This window comes from Schistocerca cancellata, chromosome 1, assembly GCF_023864275.1.
Source record: "Schistocerca cancellata isolate TAMUIC-IGC-003103 chromosome 1, iqSchCanc2.1, whole genome shotgun sequence".
Lineage (NCBI taxonomy): Eukaryota > Metazoa > Arthropoda > Insecta > Orthoptera > Acrididae > Schistocerca > Schistocerca cancellata.
In genome coordinates, this window is record NC_064626.1 from 721925894 (window position 1) to 721951355 (window position 25462).

The following is a 25462-nucleotide window of genomic DNA, read 5'->3' on the forward strand; positions in this document are numbered from 1 at the left end:
AAAACGTGTGGCTTTCGGAGTTTCTAACCAGAATCCGTTGGTGGTATGCTATTAACTGCACTCTGTTTACAAAAGATACTGCTAACGAAATAGTTGTCCACCTCGTACAGGAATACTACTTAAGTGAGTACGGCGCCAAAATCTGCATACATCCTCTGCAAACCACTGTGAAGTGCTTGGCAGAGCGTATTTACCATAGGACCACGTTATGGTTTCTTCCCGTTCCGAGCGCGCCAAGAATTACTGCCTCTTTGCGGCACTTAATCCAATCACAAATATCGTATGGTGGCTCACGTAATCGTAGTTTTGTTAATAATCGCGTGCGTGGTGCCGAGTCAAATGCTTTTCGGAAGTCAATGCATCTGATTGCCATGGTCCATGACCTTCAAGAAGTCGCATGAGAAAAGTGCATGTTGAGGTTCACCTGAATGATGTTTTCAGGAAGTATCCTCATTGGCACGGAGGAGGTCATTCTCTTCGAGATGGAAGATTATGTTTGAGTCAGGATATGTTCTATGATTCTACAACAGTTGGACGTCCGTGACATAGGTCGGTAGGTTTGTGGGTCACTTCTGCTGCCCTTGTTGTCGATGGTCAGATAAACAGGGAACATCGAGCATGGTGTGAGAGATCACAGATGTATTTGACCAGAAGAGTAACAAAAAATGCTGAAAATTTTCAGCTCAAAGACGCTCGCAGAAAGACGCCTTATACTTTGCAAACGCATCCTCTGAAAATGGCAGTCATATCTACGAGTAGTCGCCTATACACTACTGGTAAAGAGAAAGTGAAGATGAAAGTACAATAGCAGCTCGCGCAGGGGTACACAAGGAATCATTCTTCCTTATCCCCCCTTCAGTGCAATGGAAAGAACAAAGAGCATGCCCAGGTTCTGAGTTAGTTTCGTGGAGAATAAGGAAAAAGTTTTGAGATTTTGTGACATGGTTCTCGGTACACTTGCTACTTGTCAGCATCAGTTACATATTGTGGCTTTCTTCAAACTGATAAGGAACTCTAATTACGTATGACTGTTTAGCGGACAGAATGCGAGCTCGGTTTGAAAATACTTTTTTTAATAAAATTTTTTTTTCCGGGGAAGGAGGAGAGGGGGAGGAGGGAGAGGGTTTGATGAATGCATTGTAGCTGGAACAATAGAAAGAACCCTCAACCATAGTGTTCATACGGTGTTTCAGAGTAGCTGTAGGTGTAATTTGCCTTCCCCCAGGCAATGGCTCACCAACTGAGCGCAGTAAGTAGGAAAGGGATTTGTCAGCGAAAGCTCGGGACCCGCGTGTCACATTGTTTTAACCTGTCGGGAAGTTGTTTAGCCTACTGTGAACCGGAAACATTTTCACCTGTGATGGAGGCACTGTTGGCAGCAGTTTGAGCAGACAGGTGTCTTCTTCAGTGTCTCATTCACAGTGCCTTGGGTGTCCTGCTCACCACAAAAGCGTTCCCCTCCCAAGACACCCTTCTTTTGGGAAAGGAAAAATCTGCAGGTTCGACACACAGACATCACAAGGGGCAACATGTGGACCTCTCCGGCCACCAACTATACCTTCCTTAATGCGTCGAAACAACTTTTCAACTTTGCCATTCGTTTTTAAAATTTATTTTTATCGCTAACTGAACTATCAGTAGTGTAATAAATTAATAGAACTACTGTTACTATTCCCCAAATTGCTCCCACTGCCAACAAATATTAGTTAGTAGTAATCAGTTTATTAGTGGATCATTTTACACATATCACAGTATTGCACATTAAGAGGAAAAAGCATAATTTATGTACAAGTTGATTCAGCTGCCACTACCTAATCCTGTGCAATCCTAAAGCCTTCGTACACCACGAGCAAGATTTTCATATTCTCCCCATCACTATGCACAAACTGCTAGGCCTACAGAAAAAATGAACAGGACCTTTTCTATGAAATTATTTAAATTTTATACTGGGATACGTTTTCGCTAGAAGCCGTAGTTCTCCAGTTTTCCAAGAAAACCGTACGATGGTGACCTTCAAAAGCGTTTTTCTTGAATCCCTCGATAACCGTGGCCTCCAGCGAAAAGGTATACCAGCATAAAAATTTAACTACATTAAATTTTTACAAAAAGGTCCTGTTCATAGGAGGAACCATCTCGCCTTTTGCTTGAAATAGTTTAGGAAAACCATGAAAACTTAAAAGAGAATCGCCATCGTTTGTTTTTCACTTAACTGTATTTTAATATCCACTGGTAGATTTTGCTTTCGCTGCAGGTATTCGAACACTTCGCTGCAATCCGAGGAAACAACGGAAAAGCTAATAACATTTATTCATAAGAATGAACGATGTTCATACACAAAGGACTTTTTCTCTCGAATTGTCCCTGGCGTAGTCTCTTTTAATTAAATGTGAAGCACAGAGTAGTCTAATAACTGAGTTAGCCCGCAGATCTTGACTGTAGTCAGCGTTAAGAGCTTCACGTTAACGCCCTCGGTTCTCTTCTCGTTGACAGTCCGCTTCAGTAAAACGGCGACGTAATGAACCTAAGAGAGAAAATCTTTCTCCAAATAAAAGACGTCTCTGATCTCACTGGCTAACTTCCCTCTTTACACAGTTCCACTCGCTCGAAGTTCGCACTGCTCTCTTGAGCTTAAGTCACTGACGCTCTCCCGACTTCATCGACCGGATACTCAATCTGCTCTTAACGCCTCAGGTTTTACTACCACCGAACAACAGTTTCCTCAAGATCCTGAAGCTATATTCCTTTCAGTAGCCTTTAGGAGTGTTACGGTACGTTTACACGGACTGTAGAAGTTGCATACTGCTAACAGTATGGCCCGACAGTGTTTTCCGACAACACTGCCCCTCACACGAATTGCAGCTACTGTTGGACGGCAGTGTTTGCGTCAATATACTGCCGTACCAAAAAGGTTAACCCGGGCCACACAATACGGGCGCTAAATGGGCGAAAGCGAAGTAGTGGAAGTTGATGTGCCGGATGTGGCGTCTCCCATCTTTTTCTTCCACGCCTTCGTGGTGCGCGTATCTCGTTGTAGCAGTGACTCGCTTCTTGTGATTTCTTGTTTAATTGTATCTCGGAGACATTATGCTACGCAGATATCTTGCCAAAGGAGACGTCACAAGAGTAGCCTAGTTAAGGATCTTCATAAATGGTTCTCAGTTAACATTTTGTTAAGTTCTAGCCAGGTAGGTAATGTTCAGAGAAACCACACTATTATTTTTACGTGATGGTCTGGCTTTATCACAGTTTTACGTTCATGCTAATATTCTGTATCTTTCGCTAAAATGTTGATTCTTATCTGTTATTTGAATACAGCTATCATTCGCATCAGCATGTTTTTTTAGGTTTTCAACAGAACAATCCAGTCCAGAGGTCAATGGTTTGAAAGCAATAGATATTACTTAGACAATTGACTGTAGCGCTGCAGCTCATCATACGATAGCGCTTTAATTCTTTATAAAAAAATCTGTTTATTAAATTCACAGCCTATCTTAGTGGAAAAACACTTCCCTTGGTATTCTTTATGAAATCCATCCACGTTACTTGATATGTAACTGGGTTTAGTCTCTTTCATGTACACAAATTAAGGACACTAGCTACACACTTTGTAAATGGAAATGCTGGAATTTATTTTGTCAATATATTTCTGACAATACGAAATCATACATTAATGACCACACGAGCCGACATGAACACCTCGAAACAAAACGGACGACAAACAGAATGAAATAAGACTCCAGCCTATTTATAATATTAGAAAAACAAAAAATTGTACGTATTTTAGCTTCTGTAACTTATGCTCTTAGCTATTTTAATTACTCTCTATTAAATAATATTTAATAAGATTATTTAAATCATTAATTCATGATAATGTTCATCTACTTTTCTTTAGTTACTTGCTTAAGGCTGACTAAGAGTGGTTTCACGAACGAAAAAAAAACCCTCATCGGTTGTTTCTGGAGTAGGCCGAGTTGAGACTACAACACACACAAAATATTAGCTCACGTTATTATAACCGAAACAAGATTAAATACTTAACTTTGTAATAATCCATTGTCACAGGACTGTCATGTGTATTGGATATTATGAACGCTAACTTATCACTTGATACGGTGCAAGATAAAAGTCTTCCCTCAAAGTACGATTGACAATAAACTTCACTGCATGGTTCTCTCTCGCGCACTGCTGGCTGTCTAGTAAGACGATGCTGTCGGCTGCGGCAATGACTGTAGACTGGACTGAGCGGCAGTCCGCTCTGACGTAAGCAAGCCTGCTGCAGCGGTGGCGTATGGAACTCTTCTGCACGTGTCTACGCCGACCTCTGTTACTCGGCGTTGCGTCTGGCAACGACCGTGCTTACTTGGGGTTCCGTCGCGAGGTACCAACCTTGCATTGGTACCTAGTTCTTCGGACGACACCACAGAAGTGAATGCGGCTATCCTGCTTTTGCATTTCACAAGCAAAAAGTTAGCAAAGAAATAGAACCTTGGCTTTGCTGGATGCTTTTTTTCTTTAGTAAGCGAATTGCTTCCAAAACTTTAATCCTTTCAGATCCTGTGGCTACAGTTGTGTACATTATCTTTTAACGTGTCTTAGATGTAACAAAAATATTTTTCTCCATGGGAAACCTCATAGAAAAATTGGTGAATGTTCAGTCTTTCCATCAAGCACAAGTGCTGCCAGCTGTTGCGTATCACGATAAAAATATCAACAACTGAACGTAGCAGCCGGCAGCAGTTTGTGACCGCCAGAATACACGGTTCAAAATGGTTCAAATGGCTCTGAGCACTATGGGACTTAACAGCTATGGTCATCAGTCCCCTAGAACTTAGAACTACTTAAACCTAACTAACCTAAGGACATCACACAACACCCAGTCATCACGAGGCAGAGAAAATCCCCGACCCCGCCGGGAATCGAACCCGGGAACCCGGGCGCGGGAAGCGATAACGCTACCGGACGACCACGAGCTGCGGACAGAGTACACGGAAGTGGGTGGTTATAGTCCAGTGTATAAATGAATATTATTGTTGTTATTTTGCGTAATGGTGATGTTCAGTTTATTTATTACGACAGTTAATATTTTAAGATTAGTTTTTTGGTCAATAAAAAAAGCCAATGTACACAGCATAATTTTGCAAACGGGTACATGTTTTTGTACAAATCTTGCGTCTAAAATCATAAAAAAAGTCGCCTAGGAGCATTACAACATAAAGAAAAAATTTCCTCTGTACACAAAAAATTTAGATCTGAAAAGATTAAATCGTGAATTGATGTTGAAAACATGTCTGTTCCAGAGTTTGTCCAGAATTTATAAACATGATTTTGAGTACATCGTAAAAGAAATTGGTCCGCGATTTGGTAAGACCAATACCAATATGAAATCCTGTACTTCACTTACTACGACAATAACGATCATCCTCCGGTTTTTGGCTGCTGCTGATTCATACAATAGTTTGACGTACTTCTAAAATGCACTTCTCACCAATACGCCTCTTAGAACGAGACGTTTGATATACTTTGGTTCCAGGGCTCAAGGAATTTGTTTAGAGCCGACCGCGGTGGCCGAACGGTTCTAGGCGCTACAGTCCGGAACCGCGCAACTGCTACGGTAGCAGGTTCGAATCCTGCATTGGCCATGGATGTGTGTGATGTCCTTAGGTTAGTTAGGTTTAAGTAGTTCTAAGTTCTAGGGGACTGATGACCATAGATGTTAAGTCCCATAGTGCTCAGAGCCATTTGAACCATTTTGAACCAATTTGTTTAGATAAGTTTCAAATAATAATCAAGTGATTTTACGTTCATATTTTATTACTGTCCATAATACAATGAGAAAACTATGAAATTTATAAGCACGATACATGTATGACAGAGTTAAGGGACGTGGATAGTAATGTGCATAAAGACCATAATTGGAACAAGGCCAGATGGCAAGTTGCTGTCCATGAAAACGGATACACAGATTATGAAGTTTACAACAAAATTTAGGAGTCTTGAAAGCAGTGCAGAACACGACTGTGGCTCACTGCTGAAGATATTCTAATACTGCAGGAGCAGCGAGAAAGGCCTTGAGGATAGCGGTCTTTCTATACATTGCACTGAGGTGACAAAAGACATGGGATAGCGAAATCCACATACACAGACGGCGGTAGTATCGAGTACACAAGATATTAAAGGGCAGTGCATTGGCGGAGCTGTCATTTGTACTCAGGTGATTCATGTGAAAAGGTGTTCGACGTGACATGGTCGCACGATGGGAATTAGCGGAATCGTAGTTGGAGCTAGACACAAGGGACATTTCATTTCGGAAATCTTTAAGGGAATTGAATATTCCGCGATCCACAGTGTCAAGAGTGTGGGAGAATACCAAATCCCATACATTACCTCTCTCCACGGACAGCTCAGTGGCCGACGGCCTTCGCTTAGCGACGGAGAGTAGCGGCGTTTGCATGGAATTGCCACTGCTATCAGCAAAGAGCGCCGCGTGAAATAACCGCAGAAATCAGCGTGGGGCGTGCGACGAACATAACCGTTAGGACAGTGCGGCGAAATTTGGAGTTAATGGGCTATGGAAGCAGAAGAACGACGCGAGTGCCTTTTTTAACAGCACGATATAACCTACAGCGCCTCTCATGGGCTCGTGATCATATCGGTTGGACCCTAGACGACTGGAAAACCGTGCCCTGGTCATATGTGTCCCGGTTTCAGCTGGTAAGAGCAAATGGTAGTGTCAGAATATGGCGCAGACCTCACGAAGCCATTGGCCCAAGTTGTTAACAAAGCAATATGCAAGCTGGTGATGGCTCCATAATGGCGTGGACTGTGTTTACGTTGAATGGACTAGGCCCTCTGGTCCAACTGAACAGATCATTGACCAATTTCAACCATTCATAGACCTCATGTTTCCAAACAACGATGGAATTTCATGCATGAAATGCATCATGTCAACGGGCCACAAATGTTTGCGACTGGTTTGAAGAACATTCTGGACAATCCGAGCGAATTATTTGCTCACTCCGCCTGCCCGACATGAATCCTATCGAACATTTATGGGACATCAGCGGGAGATCAGTTCATACAGAAATTTCTGCACCGGTGACACTTGCGCATTTAAGGACATCTATTGTGTCAGCGTGTCTCAATATTCGTGCATGGGACTTCCAACGACTTGCTGAGTCCATGCCACGTTGATACGCTGCATTATGCAAGACAAAAGGAGGTCTGACACGATATTAGGAGGTATGGCATGAATTTTATCACTTCAATATATTTCCTATGTTCCATTAATCCGGTCGCAGATATATGGCATTTATGAAATTCATGGTTATATCGTTTGTCCTCTTTTTACAATCCTGAAGACAGCAAACAAATGGAGTGTGTCTAAGTACGTGCGACACTTTTCGAACTGAAGCGAAATAATGTTGTTAGATGCGTCATTATGTGGCTTGACACTGCAGTGTGTCCGCGGCTTGTGGTCTAGCGACGAGCGTCACTGTCTCTGGATCACAGGGTCCCAGTTTTGATTCCCGGCTGGGTTGGGGATTTTCTCTGCCCAGGGACTGGGTGTTTGTCTTGTCCTCGTCATATCATCATCATTCGTGACAGTGGCTAGATTGGACTGGGTAAACAAATTGGACTGGGTAAAGAAATTGGACTGGGGAAAGAAATTGGACTGGGTAAAGAAATTGGACTGGGTAAAGAAATTGGACTGGGTAAAGAAATTGGGACTTTGTGCAGGCGCTGATAATCACACAGCTGAGCGCCCCACAAACGAATCATCATCATCATCATTATCATCATCATCATCATCATCATCATCATCATCACCACCATCACCACACTGTGTGTAGCTGTAGAGTCTCACTCTCACTCTTGCTTCCTTTCTCTCACTAACAACACTGCATACTCCGCAAGCCGCCATAGGATGCGTGACGAAGGACACGTTGTACCACTACTAATCATTTCCCTTCCTGTTCAATTCGCAAGTGGAGCGAGGGAAAAACACTACCAATATGCCTTCCTTACGCGAAACGTACGTTGGCGGTAGTAGGACCGTTCTGCATTCAGCTTCAGATGCTGGTTCTCTAAATTTTCCGAATAGCTTTCTTCGAAAAGACCATCGCCTTCCTCGCAGGGAGTCCCATTTTAGCTCCCGAAACATCTTCGTAACGCTGGCCTATTGATCGGACCTACCGATAGCAAATCTAGCGGCCCGCCTTTGAATGGATTCGATGTCTTCCTTTATTCCGACCTGGTGGGGATCCCAGACACTTTGAAACGTCCCCTTAGAACAAATTATACACGACTGTGCTTAACCTGACACACAATATTATTTAGCGCAACGCAATCTGACTATCAAAGATCCCTGCAAAAGAATGGCCCTGAGTAACATTGAACTATACCTTTCAGAAATCACTTACCTCACCAAAAATCTTCGTTACTGGAACTACTGCAATACAGCGAGCGCCACTACTGCCAGCTAAATAAAAGATTCAAACTACTGAAGGCACTAACTACTGATAGGGATAGTTAGCAAATGCAAGATTTTAATAGAGAACAAACACTGTATTTACCTTAATATCATCATATATATATATATATAGCAGTTCATGACAAATTACAAAACTCCGCCATCTCTCTCCCCACATCCACCACTGCTGGCGGCTCACTTCCTACTGCGCAACGCTACGCGCTGTTCACATCCAGCTGCCGCTGCCCAACACTACAATGGCAGACAACAATGCAAACTAGCCACAGGCTGCACACAGCACAGCCAGTGATTTTCATATAGAGCGCTACGTAACGTTGCCAATAACAAAACATAAACAGCCTACTTACATAAAGAAAACATAAGCAGCCTACTTACAACTTGATTAATACTGAAGAATGGGTCGCACTAGCGTACTATATGCGGTCTCCTTCATAGATGAATCACACTTCCCTAAAACTCTCCCAATAAGCCGATGTCGACCATTGGCCTTCCCATGTACAATCCTTACATGCTCGATCCATTTCATATCGCTTTGCAACGTTACGGCTGTATATTTAATCGACCTGACTGTTTCAAGTAGCACATTACTAATGGTACATCTAATCAGAAGATTACGGGATTATTTTTCCTACTCATCACATTTAGAAGAAGCTGCTATTCATCACACCAACTAGAAATTTTGTCTAAGTCGTCTTGTATCCTCCAACACTCAATCAACGACGTTACCTTCCCCTACACTACAGCATAATCAGCAAACAGTCGCAGATTGCTGCTTATCGTAGACGTCAGACTATACGTGTACATAGGGAATAACTGCGGTCTTATCACACCTGACGATATCCCTGTCTCCAGTGAACAGTCGCCGTATTGGGTCCTATTAGTCAAGAAGTCTTAGAATTATTCACACATCTGGGTGCTTAAGGCTTATGCCTCGTACCTTCCTTAACAATCTGCAGTGGAGCACCGTGTCAAATGCTTTTCGGAAATCTATGGATATGGAATCTGCCTTTTGCCTTAGTCCTCAGTTCGCAGGATATCATGAGAAAAATGGCAAACTGAGTTTCGCACGAGCGATGCTTTCTAAAACCGTGCTGATTTCTGGACAGAAGCTTTCCTGTCTCAAGGAACTTTATTACATTCGAACTGAGAATATGTTCAAGAATTCTGCAGCAAACCGCCGTTAAGGATATTGATCTGTAAGTTTGCGGGTCAGTTCTTTTACGCTTCTTATATATAGGAGTCGCCTGCGCTTTTTTTTCCAGTTGCTTGGGACTCTGCGATGCGCGAGAAGTTCGCGATAAATGCAAGCTAAGTTTGGGCCAATGCAGTAGAATAATCTTTGTAAAACCGAACTGGAATTCATTTCAGACGTAGCGACTTTTTCGTTTTCAACTCTTTCATTTGTTTCTCTACACCACAGATGCTTATTACAATGTTCTCCATACGGCAGTCGGTTCGGTGGTCAAACGACGATATGTTTGTACGATCCTCCTGTGTGAACGACTTCTTAAAGCATGGAGGCGTTTATAGACAATCACAAAGGTATATATGGCATGGCCATACGAAATATTCTCTACTACTAGAGGGCACCCAGTAAACCCCCAATTGTTTGAAGAATCGAACTTCCTTGAGTAAAACAGCTTCAGAGGTCCGGTAACTTTATAAATGAGTTAATTTGTTAAACGTTGGACGTTAGGCGTGTAAGCTATAAAAAGTTTAGAAATGGTTTGAAGTTTTTGGAAGTCGCTAAGTGTTCTCACCGCTAAACACTGGATAAGTATAATCTCGATAATCTGTGGCCTGTTTTAAGCAAAAGCTAGTTTCTCACTAAGCAGAAGCTAGTTTCTCACGCATCTCAATGTTTACGACGTTATACCTCATGAACTGTGTGTTGTGCGGTGTTATAATTTTGCAGTTACATTCATTGATGTATGTGGATACCGTCTGCAAATTATGTTGCGAATACACTTACGAGGAGGACACGGCAATTGCTATATCCCGATATCCTAGAAACTTCGCTCAGGGGAAGAGGAGTAAAAATACACCAACAATTGTTTCGGCTTATCTGCAAATACTCTGACCGCCGTTTTCTTAGAAACGGTAAAGTTTTCAACGTAATTTAGATGTCTTCTAGCGATCGATAAGCTCAGCTCAACCGGTGGGACAGTGACTAGCGTCGTGGCCTCTCACTTTTGCGTCCCGAGTTCGAAATCCGATTACTGATTGTATTTATTTTATTTTTCATTTATCTACCATGGTCGTGGAAGATTACTACACGAATGTTTCTTATCGAGATAGGGGATAAAAAAAGCGTTATGTTAATTGTAAAATTACTACTGGGTTTCAGAATAAGCGTCATACATTTATTAATTTATTATATATGTGTGTATGGTGTTTTCAGCCGTTGTCATCATTTTAAATTCTCATACTGTTATATTTCATTCTTATACAAATTCTTAGTTCTTACATTATAATCTTACTTTTATCCACTCTTGTGCATTCTCTTGGATGAGATCGATCGTAGAAACATTCGAAATAGAGAAATTCAGAACATCACGAGCATCGCGTGAAGGCAGCTTTGCCACAGCGACATTTCTTCGTGTGAAAGTCATTCGGCAAAGAAACATCGTTAACATTGCTGAAGATTTCATGCGTTGGCATTAATTTCGCGGAAAAACCATGCATAACGGACCACTTTTCCGAAAACTGGCGCTTGCAACTGACTACGAATCACGAACGCTAAAGGGTTCTCAACGAAAACAATTCCAATTTTTTTTTCATTTATTTATTGTTCTTTAATTCATTCACCAGACATACCGTTAGTATGCGAATAAGGGCAACGCTTTTTCAATATACATTGGAAAACTTTCATGTTGTAATCTTCCATGAACATGGGAGATAAACGAAAAACAATGACTCTTCCTGCCTGGTCTGTTAAACTTCAGCCTAGTCTTCATCATTACCAAATTGTGATCTGAGTCTATATCTGCCCCTGGGCACGCCTTACAATCCAGTATCTGATCTTGATGGAATCTAACTGAACTTTTCCTGTACCTACCGGCCTTTTCCAAGTATACCTCCTCCTCTTGTGAATCTCGATTAGAGTAAGCGCTATTTCTACCTGAAATTTATTGAAGAACTGAATAACCCTTTTCCTCTCTCATTCCTTGTGCCAAGGCCGTATTCTAGTTTGTATATTTTGGGCTCCGTGACACACATCGCCTTAAGACATATACACAATTTGTAATCGTAATATTTGTGTTACTGTGTTAAACTTTGAACTTAAAATAACAGACTGAAGAACCAAAGAAATTGGTACACCTGCCTAATATCGTGTAGGGTCCCCGTGAGCACGCAGAAGTGCCGCAATACGATGTGGCATGGACTCGACTAATGTCTGAAGTAGTGCTGGAGGGAACTGACACCATGAATCCTGCAGGGCTGTCCATAAATCCAAAAGAGTACGGGGGCTTTGGAGGGCATGGTCGGTAACAATAAGGCCTTGCGGCCCCCAACCATCCTCTATCTGTGGGGCGTGGATTTAGTGTTGTTGGGTTCTGTGCAGTGGGTGCAGCGGGTGCTGCTTCCCACTGCTTCCTTTTGTATAGTTGCGCCAGTCGGCCGCTCGGCGAGATGTTGTCGTCGTTTCGTGGCGGCCGCTGCGGCCGCTGTGCTCGTTGTTGTAGGATGCTGGTCGTCCCCACCTTGGTGGGGTACGGTGTTTCCCGCCGCTTGCCCGCTGAGGACGGGCGGCGTGCATGCGTAGGTCCGCAGCTGGTCTGCGTCTACACTTAAACTTGGACTCTATATCTTCTAGTCTAGTCTGGTTAACTCTGGGTAAATCTATGATGCTAAGGGTGGTCGCACAGCCGACAGAGAGGGGGGGGGGGGGGGGGGATTGGACTTAGTCGCTACGTCTTGGTTTAGTTTGGGTTCCTACGCTACTAATTACTTGGGAACGAAACGACAAAAACAAAGGGAAAAACAAATTAAACATTTATCTATTCACTATTGGATTCCAACGAATCGGCTAGACAAAACAACAAACGTATATTATATCAAAGGGAAACACGAATGGACTAAACTAGGACAAAAACATATTAAACATTTAAACTATTCACTATTGATTACTACTCTACAGGGCCTTGAATGATTAGGCGTGGTACTCTCTGCCTGTGCCATGTTCGGGGTATCACAGTACCTGTGTCCCTGAGTTGTCTACAATTTTCTCTTGTTGTTGTTGTGGTCTTCAGTCCTGAGACTGGTTTGATGCTCTCCATGCTACTCTATCCTGTGCAAACTTCTTCATCTCCCAGTACCTACTGCAACCTACATCCTTCTGAATCTGCTTAGTGTATTCATCTCTCGGTCTCCCTCTACGATTTTTACCCTCCACGCTGCCCTGCAATACTAAATTGGTGATCCATTGATGCCTCAGAACATGTCCCACCAACTGGTCCCTTCTTCTAGTCAAGTTGTGCCACAAACTCCTCTTCTGCCCAATTCTATTCAACACCTCCTCATTAGTTATGTGATCTACCCATATAATCTTCAGCATTCTTCTGTAGCACCACATTTTGAAAGCTTCTATTCTCTTCTTGTCCGTACTATTTACCGTCCATGTTTCACTTCCATACAAATACTTTCAGAAACGACTTACTGACAATTAAATCAATACTCGATGTTAACAAATTTCTCTTCTTCAGAATCCTTGCCATTGCTAGCCTACATTTTATATCCTCTCTACTTCGACCATCATCAGTTATTTTGCTCCCCAAATAGCAAAACTCCTTTACTACTTTAAGTGTCTCATTTCCTAATCTAATTCCCTCAGCATCACCCGACTTAATTCGACTACATTCCATTATCCTCGTTTTGCTTTTGTTGATGTTCATCTTATACCCTCGTTTCAAGGCACTGTCCATTCCGTTCAACTGCTCTTCCAAGTCCTTTGCTGTCTCTGACAGAATTACAATGTCATCGGCGAACCTTAAAGTTTTTATTTCTTCTCCATGGATTTTAATACCTACTCCGAATTTTTCTTTTGTTTCCTTTCTCTTAGTGTTTCTAATTTGTCATATAGTGTGTTTACTAATCTTTTCACAGTGTCGTGTATCGTTTCAGTTTCCACTGTTTCGTGGAGCTCGCGTATGGATGTCCATGGTGGGGCGTCCAGAATCCACCTCAGTACTTTGTTTTGCACTCTTTGCAGTTTTCTGTGGTTGGTCTGGCACGTGATTCCCCACGCAGAGCACCCGTACGTTAGTGCTGGGAGGACTGTTGTCTGGTAGAGTGTTCTCTCGGTTTCCATCCACATCTCCCTGCTGAGGAAGCCCGTGTGGCGCGGTGTTGCAGACTCTGCGTTCGAGGTGCAGCTGGTGAAGGGCAGCCGCGGCCTGGGGCTGAGCGTGTGCGGCGGCGCCGACTCGGCGGAGCGCTGGCCCGGCCTGGTGCGCGTCAAGCGGCTGTTCCCGCAGCAGCCCGCCTGGCTGTGCGGCCGGCTCCAGCCGGGGGACATCCTGCTGGCCGCCAACGGCGTCTCCCTCGTCGGACTCACCGACTACGTAAGTGCCCTCTGACACCTAGCCATCACTAGCTGTACTTTACATTCCACAGGTCAAAAGAGAGGACATACTCAGCCGCGTGCAACATATCATTAAGCAATAATAATTCAATGCCGCAAAAAGGCGTTCGATAAAGTTCCGCACTGTCGCCTGATAAAGTAAGAGCCTACGGAATATCAGACCAGCTGGGTGGCTGGATTGAAGAGTTTTTAGCAAACAGAACACAGCATGTTGTTCTCAATGGAGAGAAGTCTACAGACGTTAAAGTAGCCTGTGGTGTGCCACAGGGGAGTGTTATGGGACCATTGCTTTTCACAATATACACTCCTGGAAATTGAAATAAGAACACCGTGAATTCATTGTCCCAGGAAGGGGAAACTTTATTGACACATTCCTGGGGTCAGATACATCACATGATCACACTGACAGAACCACAGGCACATAGACACAGGCAACAGAGCATGCTCAATGTCGGCACTAGTACAGTGTATATCCACCTTTCGCAGCAATGCAGGCTGCTATTCTCCCATGGAGACGATCGTAGAGATGCTGGATGTAGTCCTGTGGAACGGCTTGCCATGCCATTTCCACCTGGCGCCTCAGTTGGACCAGCGTTCGTGCTGGACGTGCAGACCGCGTGAGACGACGCTTCATCCAGTTCCAAACATGCTCAATGGGGGACAGATCCGGAGATCTTGCTGGCCAGGGTAGTTGACTTACACCTTCTAGAGCACGTTGGGTGGCACGGGATACATGCGGACGTGCATTGTCCTGTTGGAACAGCAAGTTCCCTTGCCGGTCTAGGAATGGTAGAACGATGGGTTCGATGACGGTTTGGATGTACCGTGCACTATTCAGTGTCCCCTCGACGATCACCAGTGGTGTACGGCCAGTGTAGGAGATCGCTCCCCACACCATGATGCCGGGTGTTGGCCCTGTGTGCCTCGGTCGTATGCAGTCCTGATTGTGGCGCTCACCTGCACGGCGCCAAACACACATACGACCATCATTGGCACCAAGGCAGAAGCGACTCTCATCGCTGAAAACGACACGTCTCCATTCGTCCTTCCATTCACGCCTGTCGCGACACCACTGGAGGCGGGCTGCACGATGTTGGGGCGTGAGCGGAAGACGGCCTAACGGTGTGCGGGACCGTAGCCCAGCTTCATGGAGACGGTTGCGAATGGTCCTCGCCGATACCCCAGGAGCACCAGTGTCCCTAATTTGCTGGGAAGTGGCGGTGCGGTCCCCTACGGCACTGCGTAGGATCCTACGGTCTTGGCGTGCATCCGTGCGTCGCTGCGGTCCGGTCCCAGATCGACGGGCACGTGCACCTTCCGCCGACCACTGGCGACAACATCGATATACTGTGGAGACCTCACGCCCCACGTGTTGAGCAATTCGGCGGTACATCCACCCGGCCTCCCGCATGCCCACTATACGCCCTCGCTCAAAGTCCGTCAACTGCACATACGGTTCACGTCCACGCTGTCGCGGCATGCTACCAGTGTTATAGACTGCGATGGAGCTCCGTATGCCACGGCAAACTGGCTGACACTGACGGCGGCGGTGCACAAATGCTGCGCAGCTAGCGCCATTCGACGGCCAACACCGCGGTTCCTGGTGTGTCCGCTGTGCCGTGCGTGTGATCATTGCTTGTACAGCCCTCTCGCAGTGTCCGGAGCAAGTATGGTGGGTCTGACACACCGGTGTCAATGTGTTCTTTTTTCCATTTCCAGGAGTGTATATAAATGACCTAGTATATAGTGTCAGAAGTTCCGTGCGGCTTTTCGCGGATGATGCTGTAGTATACAGAGAAGTTGCAGCATTAGAAAATTGCAGCGAAATGCAGGAAGATCTGCAGCGGATAGGCACTTGGTGCAGGGAGTCGCAACTGACCCTTAACATAGACAAATGTAACGTATTGCGAATACATACAAAGAAGCATCCTTTATTGTATGATTATATGATAGCGGAACAAACACTGGTAGTAGTTACTTCTGTAAAATATCTGGGAGTATGCGTGCGGAACGATTTGAAGTGGAATGATCATATAAAATTAATTGTTGGTAAGGCGGGTGCCAGGTTGAGATTCATTGGCAGAGTCCTTAAAAAATGTAGTCCATCAACAAAGGAAGTGGCTAACAAAGCACTCGTTCGACCTATACTTGAGTATTGCTCATCAGTGTGGGATCCGTACCAGGTCGGGTTGACGGAGGAGATAGAGAAGATCCAAAGAAGAGCGGCGCGTTTCGTCACAGGGTTATTTGGTAAGCGTGATAGCGTTACGGAGATGTTTAGCAAACTCCAGTGGCAGACTCTGCAAGAGGGGCGCTCTGCATCGCGGTGTAGCTTGCTGTCCAGGTTTCGAGAGCGTGCGTTTCTGGATGAGCTATCGAATATATTGCTTCCCCCTACTTATACCTCCCGAGGAGGTCACGAATGTAAAATTAGAGAGATTCGAGCGTGCACGGAGGCTTTCCAGCAGTCGTTCTTCTCGCGAACCATACGCAACTGGAACCGGAAAGGGAGGTAATGACAGTGGCACGTAAAGTGCCCTCCGCCACACACCGTTGGATGGCTTGCGGAGTATAAACGTAGATGTAGATGTAGAAAATATTAGAACACTTTATCGGTTTTGATCTAGCGACAGCATATGCCACCCGGGAGTTGGTTCATGTACGAGGGACGTTCAGTAAATAATGCAACACTTGTTTTCTGAAAGTAGGTTGGTTTTTTTCAGGATTCCGGTCCTCCTTAATATTCCCCACTCTTTTAGCTGCAAAAGCCTACTTTTCAACATAATTGCCGTCACACGGAGTAAGATTCGCTGTCATCTTACTTGCCGGCTCATGCGACGGCTTCCTTGAGGTCGCTGTCGTCTGTTAACCGGCTGCCATGCTGGGAGTTGTGCATGTTTCCCGTGCTGGCTGGCGGCTCCTTTTCGACTTTCCTCACTGTGAGGAAGTTCGAATGGAAGTTTGTGGCCTATTGGCCTTTACTCACCTGAGAATCTTGACGAAACTTTTTTTCCTGGGACTATTTGATATAACTGGAACTGGCAAGGGGTGCCGATGATCTATTTCTTGTGCTTGTCGATGTGACGCTTTTTCTTTTTCCTCTTGCTGGTGGCTGAGGTCTGTTCCTCGGGGTTGAGTTCATACGTAACGTATTCTGTCTTCGCATATTCTCCGCTGTCCAGAGAACGATTACGCAGCGCATCTGCATTGCTGTGAAGATAGGGTAGGAATCAATGAGATTGAAATCCTCCCTGGAAAGTCCAGGAAAGCCTTCTGGATAGCCAAGTGGCTGATGGAGTGGCGGTTTTGGATGGTTTGGTGGAACAAAAGGATACGGATTTTCGTGGTGGGGGTATGTACTGTCGCGAAGCGAACTAGCTATCTTCTTCATTACAGCACTTGCGCTGTACATGTCCGGAAGCGGGAGGAATGGTAGATACCTTAGGGGTTGCGAAGCAACTCAAATCGCTTGATACGGGCAAGTCTTCAGGTCCAGATTGTATACCGATTAGGTTCCTTTCATATTACGCTGATACAATAGCTCCCTACTTAGCAATCATATACAGCCGCTCGCTCACCGATAGATCTGTACCTACAGATTGGAAAATTGCGCAGATCGCACCAGTGTTTAAGAAGGGTAGTAGGAGTAATCCATCGAACTGCAGACCTATATCATTGACGTCGGTTCGCAGTAGGGTTTTGGAGCCTATATTGTATTCAAACATTATGAATCACCTCGAAGGGAACGATCTATTGATACGTAATCAGCATGGTTTCAGAAAACATCGTTCTTGTGCAACGCAGCTAGCTCTTTATTCGCACGAAGTAATGGCCGCTATCGACAGGGGATCTCAAGTTGATTCCGTATTTCTAGATTTGCGGAAAGCTTTTGACACCGTTCCTCACAAGCGACTTCTAATCAAGCTGCGGGCCTATGGGGTATCGTCTCAGTTGTGCGACTGGATTGGTGATTTCCTGTCAGGAAGGTCGCAATTCGTAGTAATAGACGGCAAATCATCGAGTAAAATTGAAGTGATATCAGGTGTTCCCCAGTGAAGCGTCCTGGGACCTCTGCTGTTCCTGATCTATATAAATGACCTGGGTGACAATCTGAGCAGTTCTCTTAGGTTGTTCGCAGATGATGCTGTAATTTACCTTCTAGTAAGGTCATACGATGACCAGTATCAGTTGCAAAGCGATTTGGAAAAGATTGCTGTATGGTGTGGCAGATGGCAGTTGACGCTAAATAACGAAAAGTGTGAGGTGATCCACATGAGTTCCAAAAGAAATCCGCTGGAATTCGATTACTCGATAATCAGTACAATTCTCAAGGTTGACAATTCAGCTAAGTACCTGGGTGTTAAAATTACGAACAACTTCAGTTGGAAAGACCACATAGATAATATTGGGGGAAGGCGAGCCAAAGGTTGCGTTTCATTGGCAGGACACTTAGAAGATGCAACAAGTCCACTAAAGAGACAGCTTACACTACACTCGTTCGTCCTCTGTTAGAATATTGCTGCGCGGTGTGGGATCCTTACCAGGTAGGATTGACGGAGGACATCGAAAGGGTGCAAGAAATGGCAGCTCGTTTTGTATTATCACGTAATAGGGGAGAGAGTGTGGCAGATATGACACGCGAGTTGGGATGGAAGTCATTAAAGCAAAGACGTTTTTCGTCGCGGCGAGATCTATTTACGAAATTTAAGTCACCAACTTTCTCTTCCGAATGCGAAAATATTTTGTTGAGCCCAACCTACATAGGTAGGAATGATCATCAAAATAAAATAAGAGAAATCAGAGCTCGAACAGAAAGGTTTAGGTGTTCGTTTTTCCCGCGCGCTGTTCGGGAGTGGAATGGTAGAGATATAGTATGATTATGGTTCGATGAACCCTCTGCCAAGCACTTAAATGTGAATTGCAGAGTAATCATGTAGATGTAGATGTAGAAGTACTTCTTCCCACTCTTCTTCCTCTTGTGCAGCTGCTTCCGTGTCCTTTTGCTGTGTCGCCTGCCCTTCGGCAGGCTCGTCAGTCGCGAACTCCTTCTCTCGTGCAGGAGTTGTCTGGGTGCGGTGTCTTCTCTTGTGGCGGAGTCTTCTTTGGCTGAGCGAAGTTCCTGCGTCAGTACAGCAATCTGACGCTGGGTCTCGCCCAGTTCCGCCAGCATCGCCGCCCTCTCTTCCGCCATGGCGGATTTGAAGGCGGACATGGCTTCTTGTACAGCGTCCTTTAGACGCCTGGAAACGACGTCTTCTGTACAAGAGACCACCTCTTCATGTGTGGTGGTCACTTGCTTCTGCGTCTTCTTCTTGTCCGGTCCGCGCCAATTCCTCTCGTAGGCGCAGGAACGGGCGTTCGCCGCGTGTGCGCCGTCGCAGTTGACGCAGATACAAGGGGTGTCCTTCTCCTTCTTGCAGTCGCGTGTGTCATGTGCTTGCGCACACTTCAAACACGCAACTACGCCGCTGCAATGCTTGGCGACGTGGCCAAGCTTTTGGCAGCGAAAGCACTGCGCTGCAGTCTTCTTCTTCTTGCCGGATGTTCCTGCTAGCGTGAGCAGCAACTCCGCCAAGGCAGCAGCTTTGCGTCCCCTTCCGCGTCCCGACATCTCGAGTAGCAACAGCGACAGAAGCTATGCGTGCCTCTCCGGAGCGTGAGCGGGGATGATGTTTCCCGTGATAGGTGCGGTGCTATATCTATTGTGAGGCCCAGTCGGGTTCCCTGCATGCTACCTGCGCTGACCGATCAGGTGTCCCGCTTGGCGACTGACGTCACAGCCTACAGGGTGGGCTATCTTTGACAACGCCAGTCAACCCGCGAGACCAAAGAGAACTTCACACTCCCGTTGGCCGACCTGCGATCCTTATCAAACGATTATAAAAAAAACTATAAGGTTAAAAAAATCTCTCACATCTTATAGATTTATTCATCAGCTTCATGATGAACTGCTTATCATTACGTCTTTCTGTGTGGCTGTGGACTCATCTGTCCAAAGAAATTAGTTTATTTTTATACCAAGAATGGTTATTTCATAAACTATTTAAACATATTTACATCAGTTGCTGTGTTATGATTCTGTCGCAGTTTCAACTGCATTAGAATTTTCGTGAAATGAATATTTATAAACTCAGCTGTAATCTGTAACCGATTAATGTGGCAACAAGGAGTCTTGCGTATTACTCAAAACTCGTCACTGATAACGTTTCTCTGAAGAAAAATAAAGGTGATGATAGGTCTGGGGAAAATAAATCGCTACTTCTGTTGAAATTTCGACTAAATGGTATACCTCAGTGCGTTTTTGATAACGAATGATATGGACTGAAACTGGGCAACAGATTTTATTTCTATACCTCAATATGGGAACAATTAACAGCACCTAGCATGCCATCTTTTCTTTCCTTTCTCAATACGGAATGAGGAATTGTACTTTTTGACCACAAACATCTATTAGTTTGTCAAAGATATTGCTAATCTGTTTACACCTTGATAGGTAGCTGACTGGAGTTTGCAAATTTAAATGTATTCAATTTTCTCAGATCACTGAGATTCAGAAATGAAATTCTGTGGCCGATGTCAGTCCACATCATTCACTATTAAACACACACTGGGGTACAGGATCCCGTTACAGTTTCAGCAAAGGTATCGGTTTCTTTTCGCCAGGCTTTTCATTCCCTTTAATTTTGTTCAGACAGACGCTATCAGTATCGAGTTTTGAGCGACACGTTAAGTTTCGTGTTGCCACATTCACATCTGCTGCAGCAGAGTTTGTAAATATTCATGTCAATAACATTCTAACGCAGTTTAAATTGCGAAAGAATTATAAAACAGCAACTGATGGAAAGCTATGTCAATAGTTTTCGAAAATGCCCATTTTTGGTACAAAAATAAAGAGAAATTGTCTCACATATGTTCTAAAACCAGAGTAATTCTCGTTTCACCGGCTATCGATGGCGCTTAAATATTACATAATTTCATTGAAAAAATTGTAGCCGCTGGCATATCGTGGTATATATCGAAGTTTAGAATATTAATCATGTGGCGAAAGACTAACTTCTTTTCGTGCTATAATTTGTCAAAATCTTGTTCACCTTTTACGAGATAGAAGGAATTTTATGCATATTTCATTCTGGCTTTTTCGCTGGCTCGTGAGTTTGCTACGAAGTGCTTTTTGTACGATCCATTTTCTCGAGACTGGAATAAATAGTAATATCCTTCGAAGCTTAAAGAAAAATTCATTATGTTAGCTAAATATCATACGCAGCAACATACAACGGCCGGCCAGAGTGGCCGAGCGGTTCTAGGCGCTACAGTCTGGAGCCGCGCGACCGCTACGGCCGCAGGTTCGAATCCTGCCGCGGGCATGCATGTGTGTGATGTGCTTAGGTTAGTTAGGTTTAAATAGTTCTCAGTTCTAGGGGACTGATGACCTCAGCAGTTAAGTCCCATAGTGCTCAGAGCCATTCGAACCATTTGAACATATAACGTAACATCCACCAAACGCAAATTCGTATCAGCCTCTAGTTTTTCACTGCAAGTTTTCCGAAATTCTTCCAGTAGTTTACTTAATCCTAAAACATCACAATAAATATCACCGCTAACGAAATGATAGGTTGTTCACCGTGAAGCTGACAAGTGAAGTTATAAGACGTACGAGAATCAAATTTTTTCGGCATATTTTCCTTTTCTTTACAATCGTTTGAGAAAGATTCCAGTTGCCAGATGGCGCGCCCTGCTGTTAACGGAGTCAAGGCAGCCAGTTAGCTTTCACGCCGAATCATACACCGTGTGAGACGTTAAAGTGGGATGTAGCCGGCACCTCCCCCTGCTAGCCGGCAGCGATGCGTATCTTACAGACTTGCAGAGAACAGGAATCTTACTGCGTGTGAGACGGGCTTTGTCGCACCATACTGGAAGCGCCTGTATGCCAAGATGGTACCACTCTACTGGTCGATGTCGGAGCCAACATCTTGCTGCACCAGTAACCTCCCCGTCATCCACGTACTGCTTCCTGCAGAGTACCTCGTTCTTTGGACCAAACGGGTGGAAGTCGGAAGCTGCCACATCCGGGCTGTAGGGTGGACGAGGTAGAACAGTCAAATGAAGATTTGTGATCTGATCTCGACTTACCAGCTGAGGGTGTGGCTGTGCACAATCTCTTCGGAGGAGAGGTGGAGTGGCGCCACTCCATGAGTTGCCGTTTAGTTTCTACTTCCAAGTGACGAACTCATATCTCATTGCCTGTGACAATGTTCGCCAAAAGGTGTCGCTATCAGCCTCGTAACGCGCTAGCAATTCCGCATAAATGCTCCTTCGTTGATCTTCATGGTCTTCTGTTAGGCAGTGGGGAACCCAACGAGCACACCAACTGGTGGATGAGCGTGTCACCACTACCAACAGCATCCAGTTGTGCAGTGAGGTATTTGTCATCTGTTGACCACCTCGAATGAGTGGGTCCACATGTGCCGATCTTGCAGGAGTCACAGCTGTGTGTGGCCGGCCATCACATGGGAGACTGGACAGGTTTGTCGACTTGTTGCTGTGATGATGACACATCGCCCAACGACTCGCCATGCTTTTGTGCACTGCCCGGTCTTCGTATACATTCTGCAAGGGCCTATCAATTTATGCGATGCTTTGGTTTTACACCAAAGAAAATCAGTGACAGCTCTCTGCTTGGAATGCACCTCCGTTACATACACCATTTTAAAGACTATGTATAGCGTCACCACCTGTAGGAACTTCATGAAACTATAGGGGCTGAAGTGGGAACATTCCATTATGTTCCATAAAAATTCAACGGAAACTGACAGAAAAAATGAGTAGTATTACTTACTAGAGCCCCCTCGTACTGATGCTTTCAACATAATCCACCAGCAGATGGTCTAGTGGCATAGCTACCAGATCACCATCTCTGTCCATCCCTTTAAAACGGAATGAGCTTAGTCATAAGGCCCAGTCTGATGCAGACTTCTAGCGCAAGCGGGCACATTGCCATGGAGTCGTACTACTGCTTCCTGCAGTCAACTTAGCGAGTTTGACAGTGGTCAAATTGTGGCCTTTCAAGTGGTGGGATAGTCGCTTCGGAGAATTGCCACACAAGTTGTGTGGGCCATGCCAATTGTGCGGCAGTGCTAACAACAGTGGACACGCGAGCATCCTCACACTTGTAGGCGAGGTTCTTGGCGTCTACACAAAACAGACGCGCACTGTGACCAACATATTTGAGGCCAGCAGTGGCAGATCGATGTCTTCCACAGCACATATAAGAGCAAATGTGACCCAGGTAGTGTCAACATCATATGTTGCGAACATTTTAGTAGCACTAGGACCATGGGCATGTGCACCTCAAGCTGTCCAGCCCATCTTTCACTCATGTTACAGCAACGACGTCCACATCTCGACAGGTGCTGTCAGAGGATTACCTAGAGGACAAAATGGCGTAATTTACAACACTTTTGATGTTCGTGGAGGGAACCTCACCAGCACTTGATACCTACAGAATGTTGTTCGACCAGTTCTTCTGTGGTTCTTGCAATATACAGTCGATGCGCTATTCCAACAGGATAATGCTCGCCCATGCGCTGCTCTTAAAACTCAACGTGGTCTGCAAAACGTGCAGCAGGTTCCCTGGGCTGCACAATCACTGGACTCGACTCTATTCGAGCGCGTGTGGGACATGATGCAACAACAAGTGACTCGTGCGACCACCTACAGCTCTTACAGATCTACACGAACAATTAAAGCACATGCGGAATAATGAATACCAAGACTGTATTCATCACCTTTATGATCGACTGCATGCCAATGTCAGTGAATGCATTGCCACCCATGAAAGGTACACTGGGTGCTTCAGCACAGGCCGATGCCTGGTCCATTAGAACTTCTTGAGCTATCGATCTGTAAATTTAATCATTCAGCGTACCTGATGTGTATTACTTCTACAATAAAGTAAGAATGGAGAACTCTCAATAGGTGCTTTAATTTTTTTCTGATAGGTTCATGGTGTGGGTTCCTGTAGTCATGTCCTAGTTCATGAACCACGGGCAACGTATGAGTGGCCAAGTAAGTGGTCCCGACAGTCGGGATACCAGTTACTTTGGAATAAGGCTGGGCATCTCGGACATATTCTGAGTCGTAATCACCTTTGTGCTCATACGGCAAAGACTACCAAATCCACCGGTTAGTCCCTCAGCCGTCAGGGGTAAAACCCAATGGGACTCGGGGCAAGTAAGGCTAGTAACCTGCTTCCCTGGTACTTTAAATATGATGGTGGCAACAATCAGAGCAAAATGCCTCGGACCTTTGGAGGTGACGGAGTCCCACCTCTAACTGACAAACCAGGGACTCCTAAGATACGACTTGGCAAACAAATGGTAATGAGATGGGGAGCTATTAATATCAATGGGGGCTACTCTGGGAAGAAGGTAGAGCTGGCAGAGGCTGCAAGTAAGATGGGGCTGGACATTTTAGGTGTTAATGACATTCGGGTAAGGGGCGAGAAAGAAGAGGAAGTGGGAGAATACAAGGTCTACCTGTCAGGAGTCAAAGCAGGAATAGCACAATGGGTTGTAGGGCTTTACATCAGGAAAGAAATGGAACCCAGCGTAGTTGCAATAAGGTATGTAAACGAACGACTGATGTGGATAGATTTGACAGTGTCTAGCAAGAAAATTAGGATTGTGTCAGTATATTCGCATTGTGAAGGGACAGATCAAGATAAGATGGATAGTTTTTATGACGCACTCAGTGATGTAGTTGTTAGAGTAAAGGACAAGGACAGTGTTCTGCTCATGGGTGATTTTAACGCCAGGATTGGAAATCGAACAGAAGGGTATGAAAAGGTTATGGGTAAATTTGGAGAGGATATGGAGGCCAACAGGAACGGGAAACAACTCTTGGATTTCTGTGCCAGTATGGGCTTAGTAATCACAAACTCCTTTTTTAAACATAAGAACATTCACCGGTATACTTGGGAAGGCAGGGGAACCAGATCTGTCATTGACTATATAATAACAGATCAGGAATTCAGGAAGGCTGTGAGGGACACACGTGTATTCAGGGGATTCTTTGATGACACTGATCATTATTTAATCTGCAGTGAAATTGGGATTGTGAGGCCGAAAGTGCAGGAGGTCAGGTCCATATGTAGGAGGATAAGAGTGGAGAAACTTCAGGATAGGGAAATCAGGCACAAGTACATAACAGCGATCTCAGAAAGGTACCAGTTAGTTGAATGTAGTCAATTACAGTCATTGGAAAAGGAATGGACAAGGTACAGGATCACAGTACTAGAAGTGGCTAAAGAATGTCTTGGAACAGTAGTGTGTAAAAGTAGGATGAAGCAAACAGGTTGGTGGAATGATACAGTCAAGGCAGCTTGTAAA

At 44.8% G+C, this 25462-nt stretch overlaps 1 protein-coding gene across 1 annotated transcript in view; it reads left to right on the top strand.

The window, feature by feature from the left end:
• Nucleotides 1-25462, top strand: part of LOC126185072 (tyrosine-protein phosphatase non-receptor type 13-like) — a 741952-nt gene that overhangs the window by 674354 nt on the left and 42136 nt on the right. Inside the window, exon 3 of the mRNA XM_049927852.1 lies at nt 13847-14055. Coding sequence (XP_049783809.1) covers nt 13847-14055 — 209 coding nt within the window. The remainder of the gene's footprint in view (nt 1-13846; nt 14056-25462) is intronic.